At 48.5% G+C, this 25261-nt stretch overlaps 1 protein-coding gene across 12 annotated transcripts in view; it reads left to right on the forward strand.

Annotated features, from left to right (window-relative positions):
- Positions 1-25261, forward strand: part of HHAT (hedgehog acyltransferase) — a 300447-nt gene that overhangs the window by 44426 nt on the left and 230760 nt on the right. For 8 of the 12 annotated variants that reach the window (XR_016219599.1, XR_016219600.1, XM_008268452.5 and 5 more), the window contains 2 exons: positions 7541-7654; positions 23089-23283. Coding sequence is in view for 10 of the 12 variants with exons in the window: in XM_008268452.5 (XP_008266674.3) it covers positions 7541-7654; positions 23089-23283 (309 nt within the window). In the remaining 2 variants the exon portion in view is untranslated. The remainder of the gene's footprint in view (positions 1-7540; positions 7655-23088; positions 23284-25261) is intronic. The other 4 variants (XM_089312130.1, XM_051821308.3, XM_070055248.2 and 1 more) reach the window with 1 other exon arrangement.

The raw sequence follows: 25261 nt of genomic DNA on the forward strand, positions 1-25261 counted from the left end.
TTAACGCTGCGTGAGCAAACCCTGCCAGAGCAGGCAGCCACTGCTCCCCTGGGCTCTCGGGACCCTGGTCTCCACCACGGCTGCTGCAGAACAACCAAAGGACTTGCTCATCCTATAGGAGTCGCACAGCCCACAGGTTGTGTGCTGTTACTCCCAAGGTCATAGCATCGCAGTGGGTGCGTGGCACAGTGGTTGAGATACTCCTTGGGACACCTGTGTCCCCTGTCGGAATGCCTGCGTCCAGTCGCTACCTACTTTGCTGCTGATCCAGACTCCTGGTAATGCATAGTCTGAGGGGCACCAATGATGGCTCAAGTACTTGGGTTCCTGCCACCCACGTAGGGGACAAGTTCTAGCCTCCTGGCTTCAGCCTGGCCCAACCCTGGCTGTTGCAGGCATTGGGGGAGTGAACCAGTGGATGGAAGATCTCTCTCTCTCTCTCCCTCTTTCTCTGTCTTTTACATAAAATGAAAGTACCTTTTAAAGATTACAAAAAGCCCCAGCATTTTGTATTTGTTTGTCAGTAGCAAAGCAGCAGGCATGCCGGCTGCAGGGGATTCTGGGATATGTGGTCTTGCATCTTCTAAGCTCTGATGAATAGGATGTCACACTGGAAGGGGCATGGCAGGGTGTGGATTGAGCCCACGTGCAGGATCTGCCATACACAGCAGGCGTTCTCTTTGGAGGAGAGTGTTAAGATGGTTGCATTCCCCTGCCATTTAGATGTGGCAGCTTTTGAAAATGCTGACATTCCCTTTTGTAAATATTCTTTTTACTTTTTTATTTGGGAAGGCAGGGCGGTGGGAGGAGATGGGTGTTGTATTCCATAGTTTGTTGTCCAAATGCCTGCAACAGCTGGGGTTGGGCCAAGCTGAAGCCAGGAGCCCAGAACTTGGTTGGGTCTCTGACATGGCTGGCAGGGAGTTGAGCACTTGGGCTGCCTCCCAGAGTGCACATTCGCAGGAAGCTGGATCGGAAGTGGAGGGGAGACTGAATCACAGGCACTGAGACCTGTGGCCAACTGTGGTCCAAAATTGATGTGGAAAATTCCAGAAATAACTTTTGAACTGTGAGCTGTTGTGAGTAGCATCACAAAATCTTTTGCTGTTCTGTTCTATCCAGCTGGATCTATTGTATCCACACTGTGTATGCTACCCTCCTGTTAATGTTAGTTGCTGAGCAGCTGTCTCAGTTGTCTGATCAGCTGGTGCAATACTGCAGTGCTGGTGTTTATGTTGCCCTCGTGTTGTGGCCTCAACAGTGCCTGTGGCACTTGCCTTCCTTCATGTCATTAGACAGCAGACCACCTCATGGGGTCCCTGTCGGAAGGCTGAGTGTAGCACAAGACACTTTGAGACCATAGTCACATAACTTTGTTATAGATCTATTTATTGTTTTTTTTTTTTTTTTTTTTTTTTTTTTTTTTTGACAGGCAGAGTTAGACAGTGAAAGAGACAGAGAGAAAGGTCTTCCTTTTCCATTGGTTCACCCCCCAAATGGCTGTTATGGCTGGTGCTGCAATCCAAAGCCAGGAGCCAGGTACTTCCTCCCTGTCTCCCATGCGGGTGCAGGGCCCAAGCACTTGGGCCATCCTCCACTGCCCTCCTGGGCCACAGCAGAGAGCTGGCCTGGAAGAAGAGCAACTGGGACATAATCCAGCGCCCCAACTTGGACTAGAACCCAGGGTACTGGTGCCACAGGCGGAGGATTAGCCTAGTGAGCCGCGGCGCCGGCCTCTATTTATTGTTAATGTCTTACTTTGCCTAATGAAGAACTTGGACTGTATCATAACTGTGTACACATAAGAGGAAGCACTATATTCAGGATCTGGTTCTATCTGGTTTCAGGCAAGGACTGGGGGGGGTCTTGGAATGGAGCCCCAGTGGACAAGTTTCCTACAGGTCCTGTGGGGGGGGGGGGCGGTCTGCGGAAGACCTCGCCCTCCTGAAATCTGCGTTGTGTTCTCCGTGTAAAGGTACTCAAGGCAGGTGCCCCGTCCTGGGCTTCCTGCATCTCTTCTCAGAAAACTGTGCTTGTGCCAGGTCCTTCAAGATGACCTGACACAGGCAGCCACCCTTCTTCGCTCATGGAGGGAGGGTGCCTACATTCCCACCTGCACCTGTGCCATCCCTTCCAATGAGTCCTGCTGTCCTACTAATAACTGGACCCACTGTAGAGTCAGTCAACTTTTTCAACAAACTTTATTGAAAAATTAAAAAATACTTTGTCTTGGACTGTGTGGAAGAGATCTCCCACCCATCCTCTGGTTCACTCCCCAAGTGCCTACAATGCCTGTGGCTGGGCTGGGGCTGAAGCCACGAGCTGAGAACTCAGTGCAGGTGTCTTGTGTGGACAGGGCAAGGTTAGGCAGAGCTGAATAAGACTGAGACCATTTCTCTGGGTCGCTCGGGAAAAAAATAAAGACTGTTAGGTGGGGGGCATGACATGGTTGGGTATGGTCTTAAATCATTACTTTGGAGGCAAGCATAGTGGTGCAGTGGTAGACACCTCCTGGTGCCTGCTTCCCACACCAAAGTGCATGGACATGAGTCCTGCTAGTGTGCGCCCTGGAAGGCAGCAGGTGACTCAAGTATTTGGGTCTTTGCTATGCATGTCTGGGGGGGATGGGTGGGTCCTGATTGAGGCCCTGGCTTGGAGTATTTTGAAAATGAACCAGCAGATGGGAACTTTCTACTACTTACATAAATTAATCAAAAAATTAAAAATGCTGCCTGGGTGTGGTATACAGGGGACAGAATGGAAAGATTAAGTCTCGGTGGGTAGGGGGAGAGTTCCCAGGAGCCAAGCAGGCTCAGGACAAGGAGAAAAATGACTGGCAGTCACTGCAGCTTTTCCTGGATAACGAATGCTGGGAGATGCGCTGCTCGCTCCCTGGACTCTGTGCGGCCTGCCCAGGAACCTGCTTCATTGGGAGAGCTCCGAGTTGATGGCACGTCCCTCGCAAATGCCGTCTATCGGTGTGGGGAGCAGCGCTTCTGCCCTGGCGGGGGGCTGCAGGGTGGGGAGGGGGCCTGCGGAGAAGCACTGGCAGGGGCTTGGTGCAGCTGCTGTGTTGGGGTGGGGGTTCTCTGCTTCCCGACTGCGTCTTGGTGGCTGCCTTGGCATTTGGTGTGTTCAGAACAGTTCAGTCTGTTGGTCTGGTTTATTGGCTGTACATTTGTGTTTTTAGCTGGTAAGAGGCTCTTGGCCTGCAGCCCCACCGAAGGTGAGAGCTTCAGAATCTGGGCAGGTTCAAGGGCAACGAAGGGAGGAAAGGGGCACGCAGCAGTGAGCCGCTAGCCCGTGCCCTTGTCGCCAGGAGGACTTCACCTTCACCTGTTCACCTTGGTCTAGTGAGGGTGCCGGGGGGAGGCAGCCTCTCTGTTCACGGGTGCTGTCAGGACTCAGCCATGGGTGGGTGACCAGCCCTCTCTTAGTATTTTTCTTTTAGCCTAGAAAATCACTTTTTTGGCCATTCTCTGAATGGAATCTTGGACATGGTGCTAGTTCAGCCTTTCATCTGACAAACAAGGAGACTCGGATCCAGAGTTAAGGGATTTGTCCAAGTTTAAACAGGAGCAGAAACAAGAGCAGCAGTCGGCTCCCTCCCTGCTCGCCCTGTTTGAAAGGCTTGTGGGTGGTGGCCAGCTGTGGCCCAGGTGTTCACTGGGTCAAGGCTCTTGGTCTCAGGGAACTTATCATTCTCCCGTTAAAGAGAGAGTACATGAATACCCTACAACGAAGGTGGCATGATAAATATGTCTGTTCTAGAGCTGAGATGTGGGTGACGGAGAAGGGGGTGCGTTGGGGAGCAAGGGTCAGGAAGGCGTCATCTGTGAGCTGTCATTGGTTTGTGCACTTACTTTGAGCCTGCCACGGGGCTGCTTTGTGGTTGTGGGGTATTGCTGAGTCTAGGTGGTGTATGTGTGTGTAGAGGGGTTGGCACAAGTAGGAACTTCTTACGTAAAGATTTCTTTCTAGGGGCCAGTGCTACGGCACAGCAGATGACTTTCTGGTTTTTTTTTTTTCTTTTTTTTTTCTTTGAAGTGTGTGACATGCTTGGGTTTGAAACCTGTGCTGCTTTATAGCTTTGGGCAAAGCAATTTTTTTTTTTCTGATCTCTGGGTAACTAATCTTTCATGGAGTCAACAAACAAAACTGGACTATTTTATTCCAACTGCATGGCATTCTAGAAAAGGCAAAACTTAAAGGTAGGAACAAGTCAGTGGTTGGCAGAGGGAAAGAGGTGGGATGGGCGGGGGGGGGGGCGGAGCAGGTGGAACTCTGGATGGTTTGGGATGGTAGGACTGCTCTGCCTGGTACAGATAAGCTTCCCCAGTCATTGACAGGGTGTGCAGCAGCCTCGATGTTTCAGATCAGGGAGGCTGAACTGGTGAAGTCCATGCAGGTATTCTAGAATCCCCCAAATTCAGAGCTGAGTCACTGCTGGTGCTAAGCGTTTCAGACAGGGGCTGCTTAACCTGCGTCCTAAGGTGAGCACCTGCCATTGTGTGTTTGTCCAAAGACAGCAGCGAGTGTGCACCTTCCTGTAAGCTGTGGGCCTTGGGTGACAGGGCCGTGTCTGTGTGTGTTCGTCATTCACAGCAATGGACGTGTCTGGTGGGCGGTGGTGCCAAAGCGGGAGCAGAGCAGGTGTGGCATTGGAAGTGAACTTGGGCACTGTCCGTCCTTTGCGCTCCATTCTCTGAATGTAAAACTCTTCTAGGTGAATCTGTTAATTAAATGACCAAAACCCACCTGAAGCATTGGTGTGAGGTTGTGGTGAGTGCAGGCCACGCCCAGAAGGACGATCTGTGACCAGACGAGTGGAGGGGCAGATGTCGGTCACACCCTGGGTGCGGGTGACTGCACAGTGACGGCCCCGCCTTGCAGTCCAGGTGAGGCATGTGTGGGGTGGCACTGGGCATCGTCCCACGAGACGTGGCTCCTTAAGGGTGAGGGATTCTGCTGTCTTTGCCCGCAGTGTCTGGAGTGGGAGTCTGCATTTACGAACACCAGGCCCAGAGCTTTGCCACTGTTAGGAAGAGGAAAAGCAGTGTTTCCACAGGAAGTTGGAGTTAGTATTTGAGAGATCCTGGTCTGCTGTGTCCTTCAGGGTTCTCTGCGTTGCCTGGTTACAGATTAAAAACCGCAGAATAAACAGCCATGCTTGTTCTCTCAGAAGTCGAACCCTAGGTGCTGAGAGCACACAGTGGTGTGCAGGGTGGTGATGGCTGTGTGGATGCCTCCTGCGGGTCACTGTAGTGCGTGTGATGGCTTTGCAAATTCACAGGAAATGCATATTATGGACACATCTTGCTTGGGGCTTGGGTCTTTTTTTTTTTAATTGGCATCAAAAGAAACTTAGGTTTTAATTCTGTTTTTCTTTTATTTTTTTTTTTCTTGACAAGCAGAGTTAGTGGGAAAAAGACAAGAGAGAAAAGTCTTCCTTCCATTTGCTTACCCCCCAAATGGCTGCTATGGCCAGCACGCTCTGCTGATCTGAAGGCAGGAGCCAGGTGCTTCCTCCTGGTCTCCCATGCAGGTGCAGAGCCCAAGCACTTGGGCCATCCTCCACTGCCCTCCCGGGCCACAGCAGAGAGCTGGACTGGAAGAGGAGCAACCGGGACAGAATCCGGCACCTCAACCGGGACTAGAACCTGGTGAACCGGCGCTGCAGGCAGATGATTAGCCTAGTGAGCTGCGGTGCCAACCATTAATTCTGTTTAGCTACGTTCCTTTTTGTCTGCTTGGGAATGGCTGAGCTGTTAAGGAGTCTGGTTTCTGAACCTTCAGCTATAGGGAGGGGTAATTAGCTACGTAGATCTCTGCTACTCCAATGTGGTCCTTAGGGCAGCCGCAGTGCACATCACCTAGGAGCTTGTTAGAAATACAGAATTCTGGGGCCGGCATTGTGGTGCCATGGTTTCAGCAGCGCCAATGATGCTGGTATCCTGTGAGCACCAGTGTGAGGCCTGGCTGCTCCACTTCTGATCCAGCTCTCTACTGATGCACCTGGCAAAGCAGCAGCAGATGGCCCAAGTGCTTGGGTTCCTGTCGTTCACGTAGGAGATCAGGATGGAGTTCCAGACTTCTGGCTTTGGCATGGCCCAGCCGCAGGTGTTGTAGCCATTTGGGGAGAGAACCAGCAGATAGAAGATCTCTCTGACTCTAACTCTGCCTTTCCAATCAATAAATCTTTAGTAGTAAAATGACTACAAAATCCTGGAATGGGTTGTGGTTCTGTGGGTTGGGCTGCTGATCGGGACACCTGCAATCCCATATTGGAGTGCCTGGTTTTGGCGTGGGCTAGCCCCGGCTGTTGTGGCGTTTAGGGGGCAAACCAGTGGGTGAAAGATGGATCTCTTTGGCAACTCCATCACTCTGCCATTGAAATAAATTTAAAAAGTGTTCAGTCTTGACTTTCAGCGTCTTTTAGCCTGTATTCTTATTTAAAAAGTGGTGGTTTTACCAGCATGACCTCGTCACGTGACCTGTGAACTTGTTTATCATTCGTTTAATTGACTCTCCGCTGATTGGTGAACGGGAGGGGCTTGGTCTCTAGGTGTCCACATGTCTGCTTCAGCAGGGATTTCCACCTGCTCCTGCCAGGGAGCTTCCCGGATAGGGAACCTGGAACAGACAGGGGCACAGCGCTTAGGGAAGGAAGGCATGCTGTTCACTTCAAGTTCAGATGCAATTGGTGAATGTTTCTATCACATTATCTTGTTGACTGTAAATGACAGCAAGATTGAACGTGACTGAACTAATGCTATTTTATTAGTGTGAAATCAGCTAGGTGTCCAAACTGGGACAGCCTCAGTTCACAGCCTGACTTGTACTCGCTGTGTGGCCTTGAGTAAATGAATTAGATTCCGTGAGTCTCTGTTCCATCTTTTACAAAATGGAGATGGTATGTTTCTACCCCAGATAAGATCCTGGGGATCAGCATTAGCAAAAGCACCAAGTGGGGCCGGCGCTGTGGCGCAGTGGGTTAATCCTCTGTCTGCAGCACCGGCATCCCATATGGGCGCCGGTTCTAGCCCCAACTATTCTTCTAATCCAGCTCTCTGCTGTGGCCTGGGAAAGCAGTGGAAAATGGCCTGAGTGCTTGGGCCCCTGCACCCTCATGGGAGACCAGGAAGAAACACCTGGCTCCTGGCTTTGGATTGGCACAGCTCTGGCTGTTGGGGCCATCTGGGCAGTGAACCTGTGGAAGGAAGATCTTTCTCTCTCTCTCCCTCTCACTGTCTGTAACTCTCTCTCTCAAATAAATAAAATCTTAAAAAAAACCACTGAATTATTTCAGAAAGTGCAAGGTGCATTTGGGGAGTGGTGGTGAGACCAGCCAAGCTGGAGGGAGAATACAGAATGGGTGGGGGATATCAGAAAGGGGAAGAGTAGGAGTGGGTGGATGCTCTTATATGGAGTTTGGGTTCATGTTGGTCTTCTTCCTGGTTATATTTTTAACTGGGATTTGTGTTCTGATTCATACGAGCCCCAACATTCCTCTGACACGTGCCTCTCCTGCCTTATTTAGGACCCAACAGACTTTGAGTGGAGCTTCTGGATGGAATGGGGGAAGAGGAGGCTGGCGTGGCTCCTGCTTGGCCACATGGTGGTATCTCAGATGGCCACACTGCTGGCGAAGAAGGTACGCTCGATCACAGGGGTCGTTTCCTTTTAAGCCTCTCTATGGGGGAAGCATCCTGACCTAGCGGATGGGGATCAGCCCTGGGATCCTGGGAAAGATGACTAAACGTTGTGAATAATCAATGTGACATTCAAGATGAGCTTCCTCATTCTCATCCTGCATTTGCTTCCTCCAAGTTATTTAGAGCAAAAGTAACTTCAAATGGTGTTCTTTGAGAATTCCTAATGATCTTGTAAAGACTTGTGTGCTTTTGAGTGTCTGTGTGACTAGTTCAGAAGACAGTGATTTCTTTAAGAAGCTGGAATAATTTTGATGACAGGTAGCGTATGCACCTGTGGCTGTGGTAGATCAGAATTAGTTCCAGTAGTGTTTCACTCTTGTCTGGACCTGGATTTAGGACTAAGGCATTTTGTAGAGTAGATACTTGAACAGTGCTTTCACAGGAGGTAGAATTGCAACGTCCATGGGGCCTGAGATGCTGCCAGGAGGACCTTGCTGACATCCAGACCTGGCTCTGCCCGCTGTCCTCTCTCAGGGGCTTCTTGCTCTCAATGCCTAGTGTGGGCACAGCGAATTTGAATTTGGAAATCTGCCAAATAAAAATAAAGAACAACCAAGAACGGACTTGGAATCAACCGGAAAAAATGCTTGATTTCCGGAGGTTCATGGAGGTGACTCTACAGAGGTAGAATCCCCTGGGAGGGAGAGACCAGAGCGAGAGCTCAGAACATGGGGTGAATTTTTTTTCCAACTCTTTCCTGAAAATTGGTACTTTGTGGGCGGCTTCTCATTCTGGAAGATGGGAAAGCCTAACAGCACAATAACTCCCTTTGAATATGAATTGATGACATTTTTGTACCCAGTGGTTGCTTCTGTCTTGTAAAATAGCAAAACCCAAATTACTAAGTGCTGTCAGGTCTGACTAGTGTTCAAATTTTATAAAACTTTCTGAGTGGACCTAGCATAATGTTCCTCAGCTGGTAGCTACCTCAGCCCCAGGTAATAATTTCTTTTCTAACATAATTTTCTGTTTAGTTTTTCTCAAGACCTCAAAATTCCTAGGAATTTAACATTTTTAATTTATACAGATTTTTCATCTGTCCATAGGTAAAAATGTCTTTCTCTCCCAAGTGTCAGTTTTCCCATATATAAAATGAGTCACATAATAACTTATTTTAACTTCTCAGCGGGACAGATGAAGTACTTGGAGGAAGGCTTGTAGCAAGATGTATGGCCAAGGACCTCCTGGAGATCTGGGTGTTGCACTATTCGTGTTTGGTCCTTGGCTGTGCCATTGATTGGCTTTCTAACCTTAGGAAGGCTTTTCAACATTGAATCTTGATTTATAATCTATGAAATAGGACTTATCAGCTACTATTTTTTTCACTGAAATGATGAGCTTTAGTTGTGAGAAATTTCACCCATTAGAAATAAAGATAAAACATGGAAAAACAGTGACCAAGAGAAAGCGTAAAAGAAATGGTTAATAGAGCCGGCGCCGTGGCTCAATAGGCTAATCCTCCACCTTGCGGCGCCGGCACACCGGGTTCTAGTCCCGGTCGGGGCGCCGGATTCTGTCCCGGTTGCCCCTCTTCCAGGCCAGCTCTCTGCTATGGCCAGGGAGTGCAGTGGAGGATGGCCCAGGTGCTTGGGCCCTGCACCCCATGGGAGACCAGGAAAAGCACCTGGCTCCTGGCTCCTGCCATCGGATCAGCGCGGTGCGCCCGCTGCAGCGGCGGCCATTGGAGGGTGAACCAACGGTAAAGGAAGACCTTTCTCTCTCTGTCTCTCTCTCACTGTCCACTCTGCCTGTCAAAAAAAAAAAAAAAAAAAAAAAAAAAAAGAAATGGTTAATAGTAATTCAAATAAATCAATCAGTCATCACAATCAATATAAATTCTCAAAAAAAAAACCAAAAAAACAAAAAAAACAAAACCAAAGGTTGTCCGACCAGATTCAAAATAAGTAGGAATAATGGAAGATAAAGCACAAAGCAGAATCCAGAGATGCGCCTCTTAGCTAGATGCACTTAAAGCAGGAGACAGGATTTGAGAGTGAGAGGTGGGGCAGGAGAGTCCAGGCAAACCTGACCCCCTCCTTCCGACAAAATATAAGACACCGGGCGATTTTATTACCAGCTGCCAAAGAGCACTCCTACTGACAAGCAGAGCTGTTTAATAAGAATGTTTATTTCTCAGAAGATTTTATGATTCTAAATTTGCTTCAAGATACATATACAGTGAAAAGTAGTCAGAACGATGAAGCTGATATATAAATCTGATTGTAGCGAGAGACTTTAATATAACTCCATCAATAACTGATACATCATGGAGAGGAACACTCAATAAGGAACAGTGTCAGTAGTGAGCATAATGTAAAGAATTTATCTTCATGCAGTATAAAGAAATGTGTTGCATTCAATAACTGGTGAACCGTATTCTGTGTAAGAATACAAAGAACATTTATATAGATTGACACATTCTGAACCATAAGTTACTTTTGAACAAATTTCAGAAGGTTTATGATATATAAGCATTTTTTCTGATCTCAGTGCAATTAAGTTGGAAAGCAGTAACGAGATGGCCTGAAAATTCTGATGCATCTAAAAGTACAGAAAGAAAGCATACTTCTAAATAACTCAGAGGTCAAACAAAAAAACTTCCTAGAAATTTAAAAATGCTTATTGGAGGGTGAACCAACGGCAAAGGAAGACCTTTCTCTCTGTCTCTCTCTCACTGTCCACTCTGCCTGTCAAAAAAAAAAAAAAAAAAAAAAAAAAATTTAAAAATGCTTATAAATAGAAAAAGCAAATAAAAACATGTAGGAAGTGGCTTGAGTGCAACTTAACTAGAAACAATAACCCTGCATATTCATATAAAATGAACAAAGGGAGTAATTAATGAGCTTAGCATACAGCATAAGCTAGAACAGGGAAAAAGTGAAGGAAAGAGCAGAAGTTAGTGAGATAATCAATGGCAAGAATGAGTAGAGAAAAATCACAAATGTTATGAATGGACAAGTAGACATAACTATAGACATTACAGGGCTAAAATATCCCAGAGGATATTATACACAACTATGTGGTTATAGTTTTAAAAACTTTGGCAAAGCAACCAAATTTTTAGAAAAGATAATAAGTCTCATGAAGAGATAAAGACTGAATCGTAGAAAATAGTTAAAAATCTAGAGAACAACTATACTAGTCTAATATATAAATTCTGCCAAAAACATGCAAAAATTTTGAATCAATCCTAGGCTTTCTCAGAAAAAAGAATCAATGTTCTCCAATTCATTTAATGAAGATAGCATAAAATTCACACCAAAATCAGGACATTATGATTATTACAAAGACATAATTAAGATATTGTTACACAGAATATAGCAAATCATTACACATAGATAGCACTTTGACTCATGACAATGCTGGCCTTTCAGATTTGGGTGAGAAAGATGAAATATTCAATCAACAATGCTGATAAAATTATTTAGCCATATTAAAAAGAAATACCTGATATCATAATTTTCAAAGTATAATTTTAGAAACCATGATACAGGAGAATATCTCTTGATGTTGGAGTAGAGATAGAATTTTTTAAAATATTTATTCGAGGCCGGCGCTGTGGCTCACTAGGCTAATCCTCCACCTTGCGGCGCCGGCACACCGGGTTCTAGTCCCAGCGGAGCGCCGGATTCTGTCCCGGTTGCCCCTCTTCCAGGCCAGCTCTCTGCTGTGGCCAGGGAGTGCAGTGGAGGATGGCCCAAGTACTTGGGCCCTGCACCCTATGGGAGACCAGGATAAGCACCTGGCTCCTGCCATTGGATCAGCGCGGTGCGCCGGTGGCGGCGGCCATTGGAGGGTGAACCAATGGCAAAGGAAGACCTTTCTCTCTGTCTCTCACTGTCCACTCTGCCTCTCAAAAAAAAAAAAAAAAGAAAGAAAAAAGAAAATATTTATTTGAAAGGCAGAGTTAAAGAGAGGGAGAGACACACAGAGGAGTCTTCCATCTGCTGGTTCACTCTCCAAATTGCCATAACGGCTGGGCTAGGCCAAGCCAAAGCACCAGGCTTCTGGGTCTCCCTCGTGGGTGCAAAGGCCCAAGCACCTGGCTGTCTTCGGCTGCTTTCCCAGGTGCATTAGCAGGGAGCTACGGTACCACGCTGCCTGGAGCAAGTTTCCTTACACAATATACAGAAAGTACAAATTACAAAAGAAAGTGGTACATTTATCCACATTAAAATTAAAAACTCATGTTCACCCAAAGATACAACAAAGTGAAAAGACAAGACACTGAAGTTATTTGCAAGCTGACAAATGATGAGTACACGGAACTTATTCGGAACTGTCGCAGGAAAACGACTAATCGCTCAACATGGTGCAAAATACGAGGAGGCGCTTGCCGAAGAGGAAACACACATGACCAAAATACCGTGTAGAAAATGTTCAACTTTGGTAGTCATCAAGCAAGTGCATCTTTAAGTTACAGTAAGACATGAGGTCATACTTTCTAGTCTGGCAAAAACAAAACAAAAGTTCCATGACACTATTCTCGAATTGGCCACCTGAACTCTCACAGTGTAAAACTACACTGGTACGGCTGCTTTGTAGCACGTGACCTGCTAAAGCCCCAGAGGTACCCACCCCATAGCTTCCAGTGCTAATCCTGACCCAATCCCTGGAGGATCTCTTCTGCCAACCGGGACACCAGCCAAGGCATTCATTGCAGTGATGTTTGTAATAATGGAGAGCCAGAAGCAACCCACCTGTCCATGATGGGGAAATGGAAAAGCAGTAGTGAATTTATTTCATGAAATATACTGAATTACAGCATAATTGTGAACTTGGATGAATTTCAGGTTCAAGACATTGAGCTAGGAGAACGAGTTCTATTTCAGATGTGATTCCATGGGTAGAAAGCTCAAGTGTGCGAGGGAAATAAGTGTGGCACCTATTAAGTGGTTAAGCCACTGCTTAGATTGCCTGTATTCCATATCCGATTCCTGGCTTCTCCACTTTGCTCATCCTGCTTCCTGCTGATGCACCTGGGAGGCAGCAGATGGCTCAGGTGCTCCCAGCCATGGGGAGACCTGCATGGAATGTCAAGCTTCTGACTTCAGCCTGGTCCAACCCTGGCTGTTGTGGACACTGGGAGAGTGACCATCAGATGGGAGATTGCTCTCTTGTTTTTTTCCTGTCACTCAGCCTTTCAAATAAATCTGAAACACCCCCTGATTGTCTCTCTGAAGCTGATGGTAATATGTGCAGGTGCTATTTCATTATTTATACCCATCAAACTTTTTTTTTAAAGATTTGTTTGAGAGGCAGACAGAAGGAGAGAGATCTTCCCTTGACTGGTTCACTCTGCAAATGGCTGCAATGACTGAAGACGAGCCAACCTGAAGCCAGGAGCTTCTTCTAGGTCTCTCATGTGGGTGCAGGGGCCCAAGCACTTGGGTCATCCTCCACTGTTTCCCAGGCATGTTAGCAGGGAGCTGGATTGGAAGTGGAACAGCCAGAACTTGAACTGCCGCCCATATGAGATGTGAGCACTGCAGGTAGCCTTCTATGCCGTAGCGTGTCCCCAACCCTTCAAGCTTTATAAATATTCCTTTCTGTGTTTGATAGTTGATATATATGTATATATACATAATTTTTTTTTACTTGTGAGGCAGAGAATACTCTTCCGTCTGCTGGTTTATTTCCCAAATGGCCACAATAGTCTGACCAGGAGCTCCATGCTGGTCTCCAACATGGGCAGCAGGCATCCGAGCACTTGGGCCATCTGCTGCTGCCTTCCCAGGCACACTAGTCGGAAGGTGGATTAGAAGTGGGGCAGCCAGGACTTGAACCAGCACTCTGATACGGGATGCTGGCATCTCGAGCGGTGGCCTAGCCTGCTGCATCACAGTTGCAGCCCCAGCGGTTGATAGACTTCTTACTAAAGAGGGGAAGAGAACGAAGTGATGGACAGGAGGAAACCTGGGGCTGCCCTGGGCGCGCTGTTTCCCTCCTCTTCGCTCTGTGCCCTGAACATTGGGACCAGCGTGACCCTGTCTGGTGGTCTCCCTTGCCTTGCCCTCTTGTCCTTGTTCCTTATGATTTGATTTCTAAATTTGTATTTTTTTAAGTCCCCCCCCCCCCCCCACTCACTGGAACATTTAGATATTCCCTAGTTGTCCCTGGCCCTCTGTGAAATTTTAATTCTGCAGTTAGGTTTGTGTGCTGTGTGCATGTCTGAAGGGTAGGATTGCCTTGCTCCCTCCCCCAGCAGCCCATCACCCCCACTGGTCCCCCTGGAGGAAGTAGGGCCCCCCAGAGCAGGCATGATCAACAGCCTCTTCCTGACAGGGTGCTCCCTCACCTCCGGCTTCCCCCCTGCACCTGCCACCCGCTGAGATCGACCTCTCTCAAGGTACTGGTTCTCTGTGTTTGATGTGCATGTGCCTTTGCATCCGGGCTGCTCCTCTCTGAGCAGGCAGTATTCAGACATGAGCACGTGGGTGAACCCCTGCTTCCCACGGTCACTCTGGGTAGCCTCAAGGAGGTGGCTTGTGAGCCGGGGCATGGAGAAAGCTTCTTGTTTCCTGCCCACAGGGACATGTGGGCCACTCGCTCCACATAGCCTACCTTACCCAGTGCTGGGAGGTGGTTTCTTTGAATTTTTCTTGGAATGAGGCAGGGAGCCCTGGGCCGTCCCCTTGGTGCATGGCTGTCACAGGTTAGGTTTGTGAGACAGCTGGTGGGCAGGGCTGTGTCTGTGGCCAGGCCCTGGCTATGCAGGAACCACAACGCCGGCCTTGTTAGCTGCAGGCTTTCCCCTGCTGCACTGGGCATCCCAGTCGGCCGGTGGTCGGCAGGCAATTGTTTTGTGGTCCTTTTTGAGGGCTGTGCTTGTCTGGCATTCCTTGCCCTTTGGGGCACAGCCCAGGCTGGGGCAGTTCTTGCCACTAAACCTGTGAGCCCTGCAGGCTTCCTGTCTCCCTGTGGTCCCTAATCTCAGCTTTTTCTCGGCCAGCCTTGCCCTGCTTCCAAGAGCGAGGCAGGTGAGTTTCAAAAGTCTGACCTTTTGTTTCTTGCGGTTTTTAAAATTTTTTTCTTTTCGCCGTGACCAGTAATAAAACTTTCCACCCGGCTTGGCCAAGGCTTGGAAGTCTTTCCCCTGGTGGAGGCCCTCTCTTGGGGCTTTGGCGAGACTGGAGCGTGAGTCACTTCCCCGCACCCCTGCTGCGGGTTTGTTATGATTGGATGGCGTGGTGGCCGCTCAGACAGCTGCCTCTTTTCTCCATTACCTGAGACGTGGTGTTCTCGGCCTAAAAATACCCCAGTGTGAACTTGCTGAGAAGGCCGGCCTGGTGTGTTGGCCAAGGGTGGGTCCTGCTGTTGGCCTCGGAGCGTGCCTCTGAGCCACATGATTTGCACTGGCCTGGCGGGGACGTGCAAGGGGCACAGCGGCTGGACAGTCCAGTCCCCTGGTGTGGAGATGATGGATGGCCCAGCTCCTGGAGGCCCAGGGGCAGCAGCGGTGGAATCTTTGCCCCCGACCAGCATCCACGCAGTTCTGTGTACGCCCCAGCCTCTCTCCTGGGAAAAGCAGGCTGAATACAGCGGTTTACTGGGATGGCTTTTCCTCTGTTTGGGGAGATTATAAGCAGAGGCTCCCAAAAGTTCATGGGAAAATGGAACTAAAAGATGCGTTTGTTTAGGTACAAACATTGTAGCATCCACGCATAGCTTTTTCATAATACGCGTTTTCATTCATTTAAATTACTTGGGAGACGGAGCATTGCCATCCACTGAGCATTCCTCAAATGCTTGCGATGTCCAGGATGGGGGTGGACTGAAGCCAGGAGCCAGGAACTCAATCCAGGTCTCCCACATGGGTCCCAAGGATCCAGTCACTCGAGCCACTGCTGCTGCCTCCCAGCCCTGGTCAGCCTGGGTCAGGAGCCAGATCTGGGTGTCAAACCCAGGTACTCCAAAATGGGTCATCAGTCTATTATCTATGAGGCTGTGTACCTGCCCCTCCGTGAATTTTATGGAGACCCCTGGCGTGCACAGTCGTGAAATAGTTTCTGCATCAAAACAAACTTTTCATTCCATTTTCCACCAATTTTTTGAAGTATCCTCCTGTGTACATATGTGTTTCAGCAGTATCGACTCTGTAGTATGCGATACATTGTGCACAACTGTATTGATCGACTTCCTTTATCTCTCAGTGCTGCCCTGAGTGGTTTCTTGGCAGATGTACAGAGAGAATACACAGCAGAGTCTCTGGCTAATGGGAGTCCTAAGGCTTAACACTTTAGCTGTTCCCTACAGAGGTGAGCTAAGGAGGGAAGTCACTCGGGCACGTCCTATTATCACTCGGTGCCCATGGCACAGATTGAGCTGACGGAGAAGAGAAGCAGAGATGGTGCAAGAAGGGGTACCATCCCCCAGTTTTTCCTGTGTTCTGGCTCTCCAGGAACATGACTTAAAGAATGCGAGAGGGCTTCAAAAAGTTCATGGAAACACGGAATTAAAAGCTGATGTGTGGGGCTGGCGCTGTGGCGCAGTAGGTTAATCCACTGCCTGCAGTGCCGGAATCCCATGAAGGCACTGGTTCTAGTCCTGGCTGTTCCTCTTCCTGCCCAGCTCTCTGCTATGGTCTGGGAAAGCAGTAAAAGATGGCCCAAGTCCTTGGGCCCCTGAACCTACGTGGGAGACCGGGAAGAAGCTCCTGGCTTTGGAGCGGCACAGCTCTGGCCATGGTGGCCATCTGGGGAGTGAACCAATAGAAGGAAGACCTTTGTCTCTGTCTCTCCCTTTCACTTTCTGTAACTCTGTCAAATAAAATCTTTACAAAAAAAAAAGCTAACGTACATTTCCCACCAACTTTGGGAAGATCCTTCCTTTATATGGATTTCGAAACAGAGAGTGGGCCCCCTAATCTTTTCAAAGAGGTCCCAATGGGCCAGCTCAGTCGCTGTGTCCCAGGTGACATCACAGGGTGGGGGAATGGGTGGTAGGTTTTATGACAGATGTCCACGTTAATAGGTTCGTGTCTCTGGGTTGTTCACTGGGATGGACTCTCCACAACACCAGTAGAGCTCCGAGAGGCCCCCTGTGAGTGCAGAGCAGGCACTTGGCAATGTGAAATGACTCCCTGCTGTCTGCCCTGGCAGAGCAGCCTTGGTTTATAGGAGTCTTGTGGGCAACCGGGAAGTTGGAAGACTAAGTTTTCACACTTGTAGAACTGAAAGCCCAAAATATTGATACTAATTTTGTACTACTACTTGGAGATTAAGCCTGGTTAAATCCTGCGACTCATACATCCACCTGCCTCCAGACTACCCATCTGTATTCATTAAATGCTTGGAGGCCGTGCTAGATTTAGGGCGCCCTGCATTGTAATAGGAAGAAGATAGGATTTTAACGTGCCAGGGGAGGCTATGGAGTAGAAAGTCGTAGCCCATTTTGAGAAGTGGATTTGATGTCAATGCAGGGAGCGGCGAGGGTGGCGGGGGAAGGACGTCCACCTAATCGGTTCTGGAGCAGTGGGCACTGTGTCTCATCAGCAAGGCTGTAGATTTCCCACTTTGGCTTTCTCTTCCCTGATACAGAAATACACTTTCACTTGGATACCCAGTCTGAGGGATCTTCACACGTTCCATGACAAATACGCACTAGGAAAAAATAACACGGATTTCAATGTTTCTGCACCAAAGTAAACTCCCTTTAATTCCATTTTGCCATGAACTTTTTGAGGTTTCCAGATACAAGACCATTGTAAATTTAGATAAGGACCATGAGTTAACTCACACGTACCAGAATGATTCGGAAAATCCCAGGAACGGCACCGTATGCTGGTAAGGTATGGATAAAGTGGATCACTCATCTCTCGCCTGGGGAGCGTACGGTGGTACAGGGACTCCGTAGCATGGGCCACTTGTTACCGAGTGGAATGTGTGCATGCACCTAGCTTGTGTGCTGTTGGACATGTACCCCAGAGAAGGGAAAGCCTACATAAAACCTGCACTTGTATGTTTCTATCAGTTTGATTTGCAGTAGCCCCATACTAAAAACAGCCTTGGTGTCCTTCAAAAGCTACATGCTTCCACAGACTGTTAGGCCTCCCTACCACGGAAAACTACTTAGGACTGAAAAGGATCATGGAGAAAGATTGGTTGCCAAAGTTAGGGATAGGAGGTGGGGGTAAAGGCATCACCTGTGATGGAACCATTCTGCCTGTATTGTGGATCCTGAACCTATACCATCTGATTAAAATGTATAGAACTGAACATAATTCATAAACGCAAACGAGTACAAGTAAAATTGAAATTGGAATGTGTTTAGTGAATTGTAGACATGTTAGTATCCTAACTACACTATGGTTTTGTAAGATGTTAGCATTGGGAAAAATTGGATCAAGTCTCCAGGGACCTGACTTGTTATAACTGTAGGTGAGTCTCAACTCTCTCAACATGAAAAAGCATTGCATAAACATTGTACCTGATTAGAATTTAAATTTCTGTACTGGAATTGCTGCAGCCCAACATTAAATAAAGGTTGGGTTTTATTTGTGCATTTGACTTGATCAGTATGATTCTTTGTGCCTTCTTAGCAAGTGATCAGTAATTCCCAATCATAAGTATCATTGAAACTCTTAATGTAAATGAATTGGCTGATTTTTGACTCCAGGCAAGCTTTAAAAACCTGAGCTTGACATAGAGTATGTCACATACATCCTAAATATTTGCATATATGTCCTGTATCTCTGTCGATCACCATGTGAACTTGGAAAAAAAATCTCAAAGCCCTTTAACCGATGGATGAGTCGGTGCTATTTTGAGATAAAACGTGACACATGCTGTTTCTTTTGAAAAGTTAAAAAAAGCTTTGGCCTAGTTGATACCAGAGGCTTGATACTGACATTGAAGCTTTTTCAGTTAACAGATGTCTGATAAACCCGTTGGCACACTTGGAGTGGAAGTAGGTGGGGCGGGGCAGTTAGACAGCCTTTGTCCAGGAGATGGATCTTTGAAACGCTGCGCAAAGCTCAGAGCATCCATGATGTTGCTCGCCCTGTCAGGCAGGGCTGCTCTGCCGTTCCCAGACCCCTCTCTCCTGCTGCTTCCTGTTCCAGGATGGTGATTGGGGCAGGCGTGCCCAAGGGTTGCATCCACTGTGGGAACTGCCCTGCTGTGTTGGAAAACAGGGCATGGGAGGCTAACTGTGATTAGGATTTTAATATTGTTTTAAAGATGGGATTTGTATTCGACCATTTTTGTTTGTGACTATAGTGAAATATTGAGTCAGGCTACTTTATAGAGAAAAGGGTTTTTTGGTTCACGATTCTAGAGGAGCAAGGCCTAGGGACCTCATCTGGTGATGGCTTCATGCTTGCAGGGTCCTGAGGCAGTGCTGAGCGTGACACGGCATGAGGCAGGGAGTGGACGTGTGTTAGGTGTGTGTTTGAGTGGCCTCTCCCTTCTCCGACCCCTACATGGGCGCCAGTTTGAGTCCCAGCTGCTTCACTTCCGATTCAGCTCCTTGCTAATGCACGTGGGGAAGCAATGGAGGATGGCCCAAGTGCTTGGGTCCCTGCACACACGTGGGAGACCCAGATGAAGCTCTTAGCTTCGGCCTGGCCTAATCCTGCCATTGTGACCATTTGGGGAGTGAACCAGCGGATGGAAGATTCTCCCTCTCTCCCTTCCTCCCTCTCTCCCTTCCTCCCTCTCTCCCTTCCTCCCTCTCTCCCTTCCTCCCTCTCTCCCTTCCTCCCTCTCTCCCTTCCTCCCTCTCCCCCTTCCTCCCTCTCTCCCTCCCTCCCTCTCCCTCTCCCTTCCTCCCTCTCTCCCTTCCTCCCTCTCTCCCTTCCTCCCTCTCCCCCTTCCTCCCTCTCTCCCTCCCTCCCTCTCTCCCTCCCTCTCCCTCTCCCTTCCTCCCTCTCTCCCTCCCTCCCTCTCTCCCTCTCCCTTCCTCCCTCTCTCCCTTCCTCCCTCTCTCCCTTCCTCCCTCTCCCCCTTCCTCCCTCTCTCCCTCCCTCCCTCTCTCCCTCCCTCTCCCTCTCCCTTCCTCCCTCTCTCCCTCCCTCCCTCTCTCCCTTCCTCCCTCTCCCTCTCCCTTCCTCCCTCTCCCTTCCTCCCTCTCCCTTCCTCCCTCTCCCTTCCTCCCTCTCCCTTCCTCCCTTCCTCCCTCTCCCTCTCCCATCTCTCTCCCTCTCCTCCCTTCTCTCTTCCTTCCTCCCTCTCTGCTCCCTATCTCTCTCTCTCTCTGTCTCTCTCTCCCCTTTTCTCTATAACTCTGCCTTTCAAATAAATTTAAAAATACCATATTCAAGCCATAGCAGGATTCCAGTGACACTTCTATAGCTGGAGTATGAAATCCAGTATTGTAGCAGGGTTCTGGCTTGTACAGCAGTTCTGTGTGAGTGATCATTTTTGCACTCTCCACATCTTGTCCTTTCCCTCACTGGTCCATGGGGAGCGCTTGCCTGTACTCACCGTGGACAGTGAGAGCCTACTGGTAAGGCTAGCAGAGAACGCGAGGGGGATGGGGCCCACTTTCGTGGTGTCTTAGAACAGGGCCTGGCGCTGGCTGCCTGTCCTGTCCTGTCTGAAGGGAGACAGTGGTGGTGAGACTGTGGGAGAAATTTATCTGTCCTCAAGGTAGCCTCTGAGACCGCTGTGAAATTCATCAGAGCGTCTCTCAAGTAGATGAGATTTACACAGCACCAGTAAGTATTTCCTGAAGGTTCTTTCAGCCTTTTCCAAGTTGAAGCAGCCGCAGGCTATGGCATGTTCCCAAAATGATCCCAGAAAACAGGCTTTTTCCAAAAGGATTGAATAACGCTTAATAAAAACGTCACTTTCTATACGTCCATGGCCATACAAGCATGGAAAAGAATTCCGATGCTAAATGCTGTAGGTCACGCTGAAAAACTCGCTTTTTTTTTTTTTTTCCATTTGTTAAAATTGCCTCTTGAAGTCGTCTTTGGAGACCTTGTTCTTTTTGATTGGGTTCTGCCAGGAGTGAGTGAGTAGGGGAAAGTTTGAAGCAAATTTATGTGGCTGTTTTCTGTGGATAGTCGGATGGAAAAACATTAAATGAGTTTCACATTTTCCTGGTTTTCTCGGAACTTCAAAGTCGTTGACCTAGTCTCACAGTTAGAACGTTCTCTTGGACTAGGGCTTAGGTTTGGGAAAGAAAAGGACTGGGCAATGTTTTGGAAGAGTTAGCATCCAAGGATAGATTCACCACTCCCACCCCACAGTCGTCTTTCCTTGAAAGAAGCCTCGTTGGTTTCACCAGAAGATCCAAATCCAGGCGATTCCTACTTTGCAGCTCCTGGTGTTCCTAGTGGACCACGTTTTAAAAGGAATATCCAGGAAACAGCAGGTTTCCCCATAAGGGTAACAGCTAGTGTTCACAGCATGCGCCTTGTGGTTGGTAGGCGCTGCTGTAAGCCTTTTACGTGCATGAACTTATTTATCCTCACAACAGCCTCATGAAATAGCTACTATCCTCAACTTTTATGTATGAAGACACTGAGGCATAGAGAGATTAATTAACTTGCTTGAGGTCACACAGCTACTTAGTGGGACACCAGCATTTGAAGTTAGACAGTTTGATGCCAAAGCTTCAGTCTTTTAACAACATTGTGGTTTTCACTTATTTTTCAAAAGTGTTATTTGTTTGAAAGGCAGAGAGAAGTGGGGAGAAGGTATTGATCTTCCATCCACTGGTTCACTCCACAAATACTGGCAACAACTGAGGCTGGCCCAGGCCAGAGCCAGGACCAGGAACTCCATTTGGGTCTTCTAATTGGGTAGAAGAAACCCATGCACTTGGGCCATCATATGCTGCCTCCTAGGCACAGTAGCAGGAAGCTGGATCAGAAGTGGAGGTGGGACTTGACCCCAGGCACTCTGCTATGGGATAAGGGTACCTCCATGGTGACTGTCGCTCCCCCACTCACGGAGGAATGACGCCGTCCCGGGTTTGCTGCCGCTCCCCCACCCCCCTGCCTCCGCGGAGGGGTGGCACCCCCACCGCTTTCTCTGCTTCCGCGGAGGAGCGGCACACCGCCGGCCGGCTCTCTCAGGGTTTGCTCAGATGTTCTTTCCGCATGTTGTCTCTCTCCTCCTTTATAGTCCTCTTCCACCAATCCCAACTCTGCTGCCCACACGCCAAGCATGCCATTCTCTTCCAATCAGAGGATGAATCGGCTCCTGCAGCTTGTTAGTCGAATTGGTGAGGCAGCTGTGTGGAAGTTATTTATTCTCTCTCAGCGCCACATGGTGGGAAATCAGATGCATAGTGTTAGTCCTAGCAGTTCCAGTAATTTAGTCTCGGTTGCTCCCCACAGTGACTTGATGCATTGTGCCACAATGCTCCCCACCCCTGTCCTCACAATTGCAGTTTTTTAAAAATCTTTTTTTAAATAAAGATTTATTTGAAAGAGTTACACAGAGAGGCAAGGCAGAGAGAGGTCCTCCATCTGCTGGTCCACTCTCTAATTGGCTGCAACAGCCAGAGCTGCACCTGAAGCCAGGAGCTAGGCGCCTCCTCCAGGTCTCCCACATGGGTGCAGGGGCCCAAGGACTTGGGCCATCTTCCACTGCTTTCCCAGGCCTTAGCCGAGAGCTGGATCAGAAGAGGAGCATCCAGGACTAGAACCAGCGCCCATATGGATGCCAGGCACTGCAGGTGGTGGCCTCAACTGCTATGCCACAGCACCGGCTCTAATTGCAGTTTTTAAATAAGGATTTCTCAGATATGACCAAGATACATTTTAAAAGCAAAGACGTGTTTTTTATTTATTTCACTATTTAATAATTGGTAATTAAATAGAAAATGTTCTGGTTTTCCTAAAATGAAAGTGAATGCACTAATTATATGGACTATGCAAAGATCTCAATATCATATAAAGCAGGTAAGATACAATGTTACAATGTTTTCATAATATAAATTTGACTGTAAATCTGCTAAAAATGTAACTTGATTCTTAATTTCAAGTCTCTAGCTCAGACTTCAGAAAGCCTTTGTTCCTGGATAGCCTCAATTTCTCGGGACTACTAAGAAATGTGTACTGAAGCAGAGTGTATACAGCCAGAGTCCAGGCTGGCAGCTCTTCCAGCTGTCTTCTGGTTTCCATAGTGTCTGTTGGAATGTCGGCTGCATCCCTCATTGTTGGGACCCACTGGTTGGGTGGCTTTGGTTGAAGTTGGGAAAATGGTTACTTGCTGCTGGGTGAATGTGATGGAATCCCAAGGCTTACTATGGAAACTCCCTCTGGATCCCATTTGTCTGTGTTGTGTTAAATTTCCAGAGCCGTGAGAAAAGCATTTTGCTGTTGGGCTAGGAAAACTTGTTCTTATGCATATGGACTCACTTCTCTCCCTTTTCCTCCCTTTGTCTCTCATCTCGCTGGGCCCCTCCCTGACTGCAGCACAGACCCTGGATTCTGATGGTCTATGGAATGTGGGCCTGCTGGTGCGTGCTGGGGGCCCCAGGTGTGGCCATGGTTTTCCTCCACACCATCATCTCCTTCTGCGTGGCCCAGTTCCGGTCGTTGCTCCTGTCCTGGCTCTGTTCCCTCCTCCTGCTCTCCACGCTGAGGTTGCAAGGTGTGGAGGAAGTTAAGGTATGTGTCTCTCTTATCCTTGAGAAAAAGGCCCCAGGCCCCACCATGGGGGGCTTTATCCTGATCCCAGTGGCTTATGTTGTATTCAGATGTGAGAAAATTAGACTCTCAAAGGGGCACCCCCTGGTGGCCACAAAGGGTTGATGCATATGAGCTCTGCTGTGAAATGTCATCTTTAGTTATCGTGTCACAAGCCCTGGATGTTGCCTCTGGCAGCCCCTGAACATTTTTCTCTGTTGGGGCATGGAGGGTGCCAGATATCACAGGGCCAGAAAATCAGGAACAAAAGGAAAAGAAACACATACTCCCCTAGGCATGGAATAAAAATCTCTAAAGAGTGCCCCATGATCCCCAGGGAACCCACACATTCCTTGCCTTGTCTGATGCCCCTGATGGTCCTGCAGTACGTGAAGTAGGTGTTTCTTTCTTCACAGTTGATGAAGAGGATGGGTCGTCTGGTCACGTGCCCCACTCAGACTCTGAATTTGGAGATTGGAAGCACTGTGCTTTGCCCCCAAGGGCACCGACCACATTTCCCTATTTGTAAACCCAAAGGCATCCTGATAGACCCGGCTGCTCCTCCGGTGTTTGTGCCAGTGGAGGAGGGTCTTGTGCCCAGATCCCACTTTGGCATGGCTTTTGTTTGCATTGGTAAAATTCTGTTTTACAGGCATTGACCTCCTTAGCTTTAATTTTTTTTCCCCTTGGTCATAGGAACAGTGCTTTTTTGTGAATGGATACTGGATTTGATCCTGAGTTTAGACGTTGGCACCCATCCGTGGACTCTGCTTGTACCTGTTTTCTTTTTTTAAAAATTTTATTTATTTGAGAGGTAGAGTTACAGTGAGAAGAAGAGATAGAAAGGTCCTCCCTCTCTTGGTCCACTCCCCAAATGACCACAATGGCCAGAGCTGTGCCCATCGGAAGCCAGGAGCCTCTTCCCAGTCTCCCACATGGGCGTAGGGACCCAAGGACTTGGGCCATCTTTTACTGCTTTCCCAGGCTATAGCAGAGAGCTGGATCAGAAGAGGAGCAGCTGGGACTAGAACTGGCGCCCACATGGGATGCTGGTGCCACAGGCAGAGGATTAACCTGTGCCATGGCACCAGCCCCTGCACTGGTTTTCTAGTTCCTGTTGTGCATTCTCTGATCACCTCCTGGGCAGCATGTGACATCCTTGGGGTGGGTGGCTCCTGGCTGTTTAATTTTATCTTTTGTATCTTGAGGGACTTAGCCCTGCAAACCAAGATCATGGTCAAGGGCACCACTCGGCTGTCTGCATGGTGTCCCTGTCTTGCCTAGGTGTTGAATGTGTGTTTATACTTTCAAGGGGGAGATTCAGGCTTGTCAAAGGCAGCTGTCGGGGAAGCAGTCGGCTCTGGGGTTTCAGGGCAGCGGAGGTTGGCTTGTGTGGAGTTCTCAACCATTCCCAGGAGGCAGTTTTCCTCTGGGCTCAAAGTGCATGGCAAGAAAAATGGGAGTCGAGGGCACCAGCTCTGGGAGTGTGGCCCAGGGTTGCAGGTACTGGAGATATTCAGCTTTGAGATCAGCCTGGAGATTTCGGCAACCTCTGGAGTTGGGGGCTCGAGGCAGGACCACCCTGTTCCCACCTCTGTCTCTTTCTTCCAGAGCCAGTTCTCAGACCCTACCTGAATGGGCTCACAGGAGCTATTGGGAGAGCTGGTTAATCTATTCCCTTTCCCAGTTACACATTCTGTCTGGTTTCTTTGAACCAGCCTCCCCTAATCTGTCCACCTAATCATTAATCCTCAGTTTCAGAAGCTGTTCCTCTGCCTATGAAACTGTGCTCCTGGGACCAGCACTGCAGCACAGCAGGTTAAGCCTCCACTTGGGATGCTGGCATCCCCCGTCGGAGTGCTGGTTCGAGTCCCAGCTTCTCTACTTCCCATCCAGCTCCCTGCTGGTGTGCCTGGGAGTGCCGTGAATGATGGCCTAAGCACCACCCATGTCGGGGATG

The sequence above is a fragment of the Oryctolagus cuniculus genome, chromosome 13 (assembly GCF_051225735.1).
Source record: "Oryctolagus cuniculus isolate XC-2025 breed Fujian yellow rabbit chromosome 13, ASM5122573v1, whole genome shotgun sequence".
Lineage (NCBI taxonomy): Eukaryota > Metazoa > Chordata > Mammalia > Lagomorpha > Leporidae > Oryctolagus > Oryctolagus cuniculus.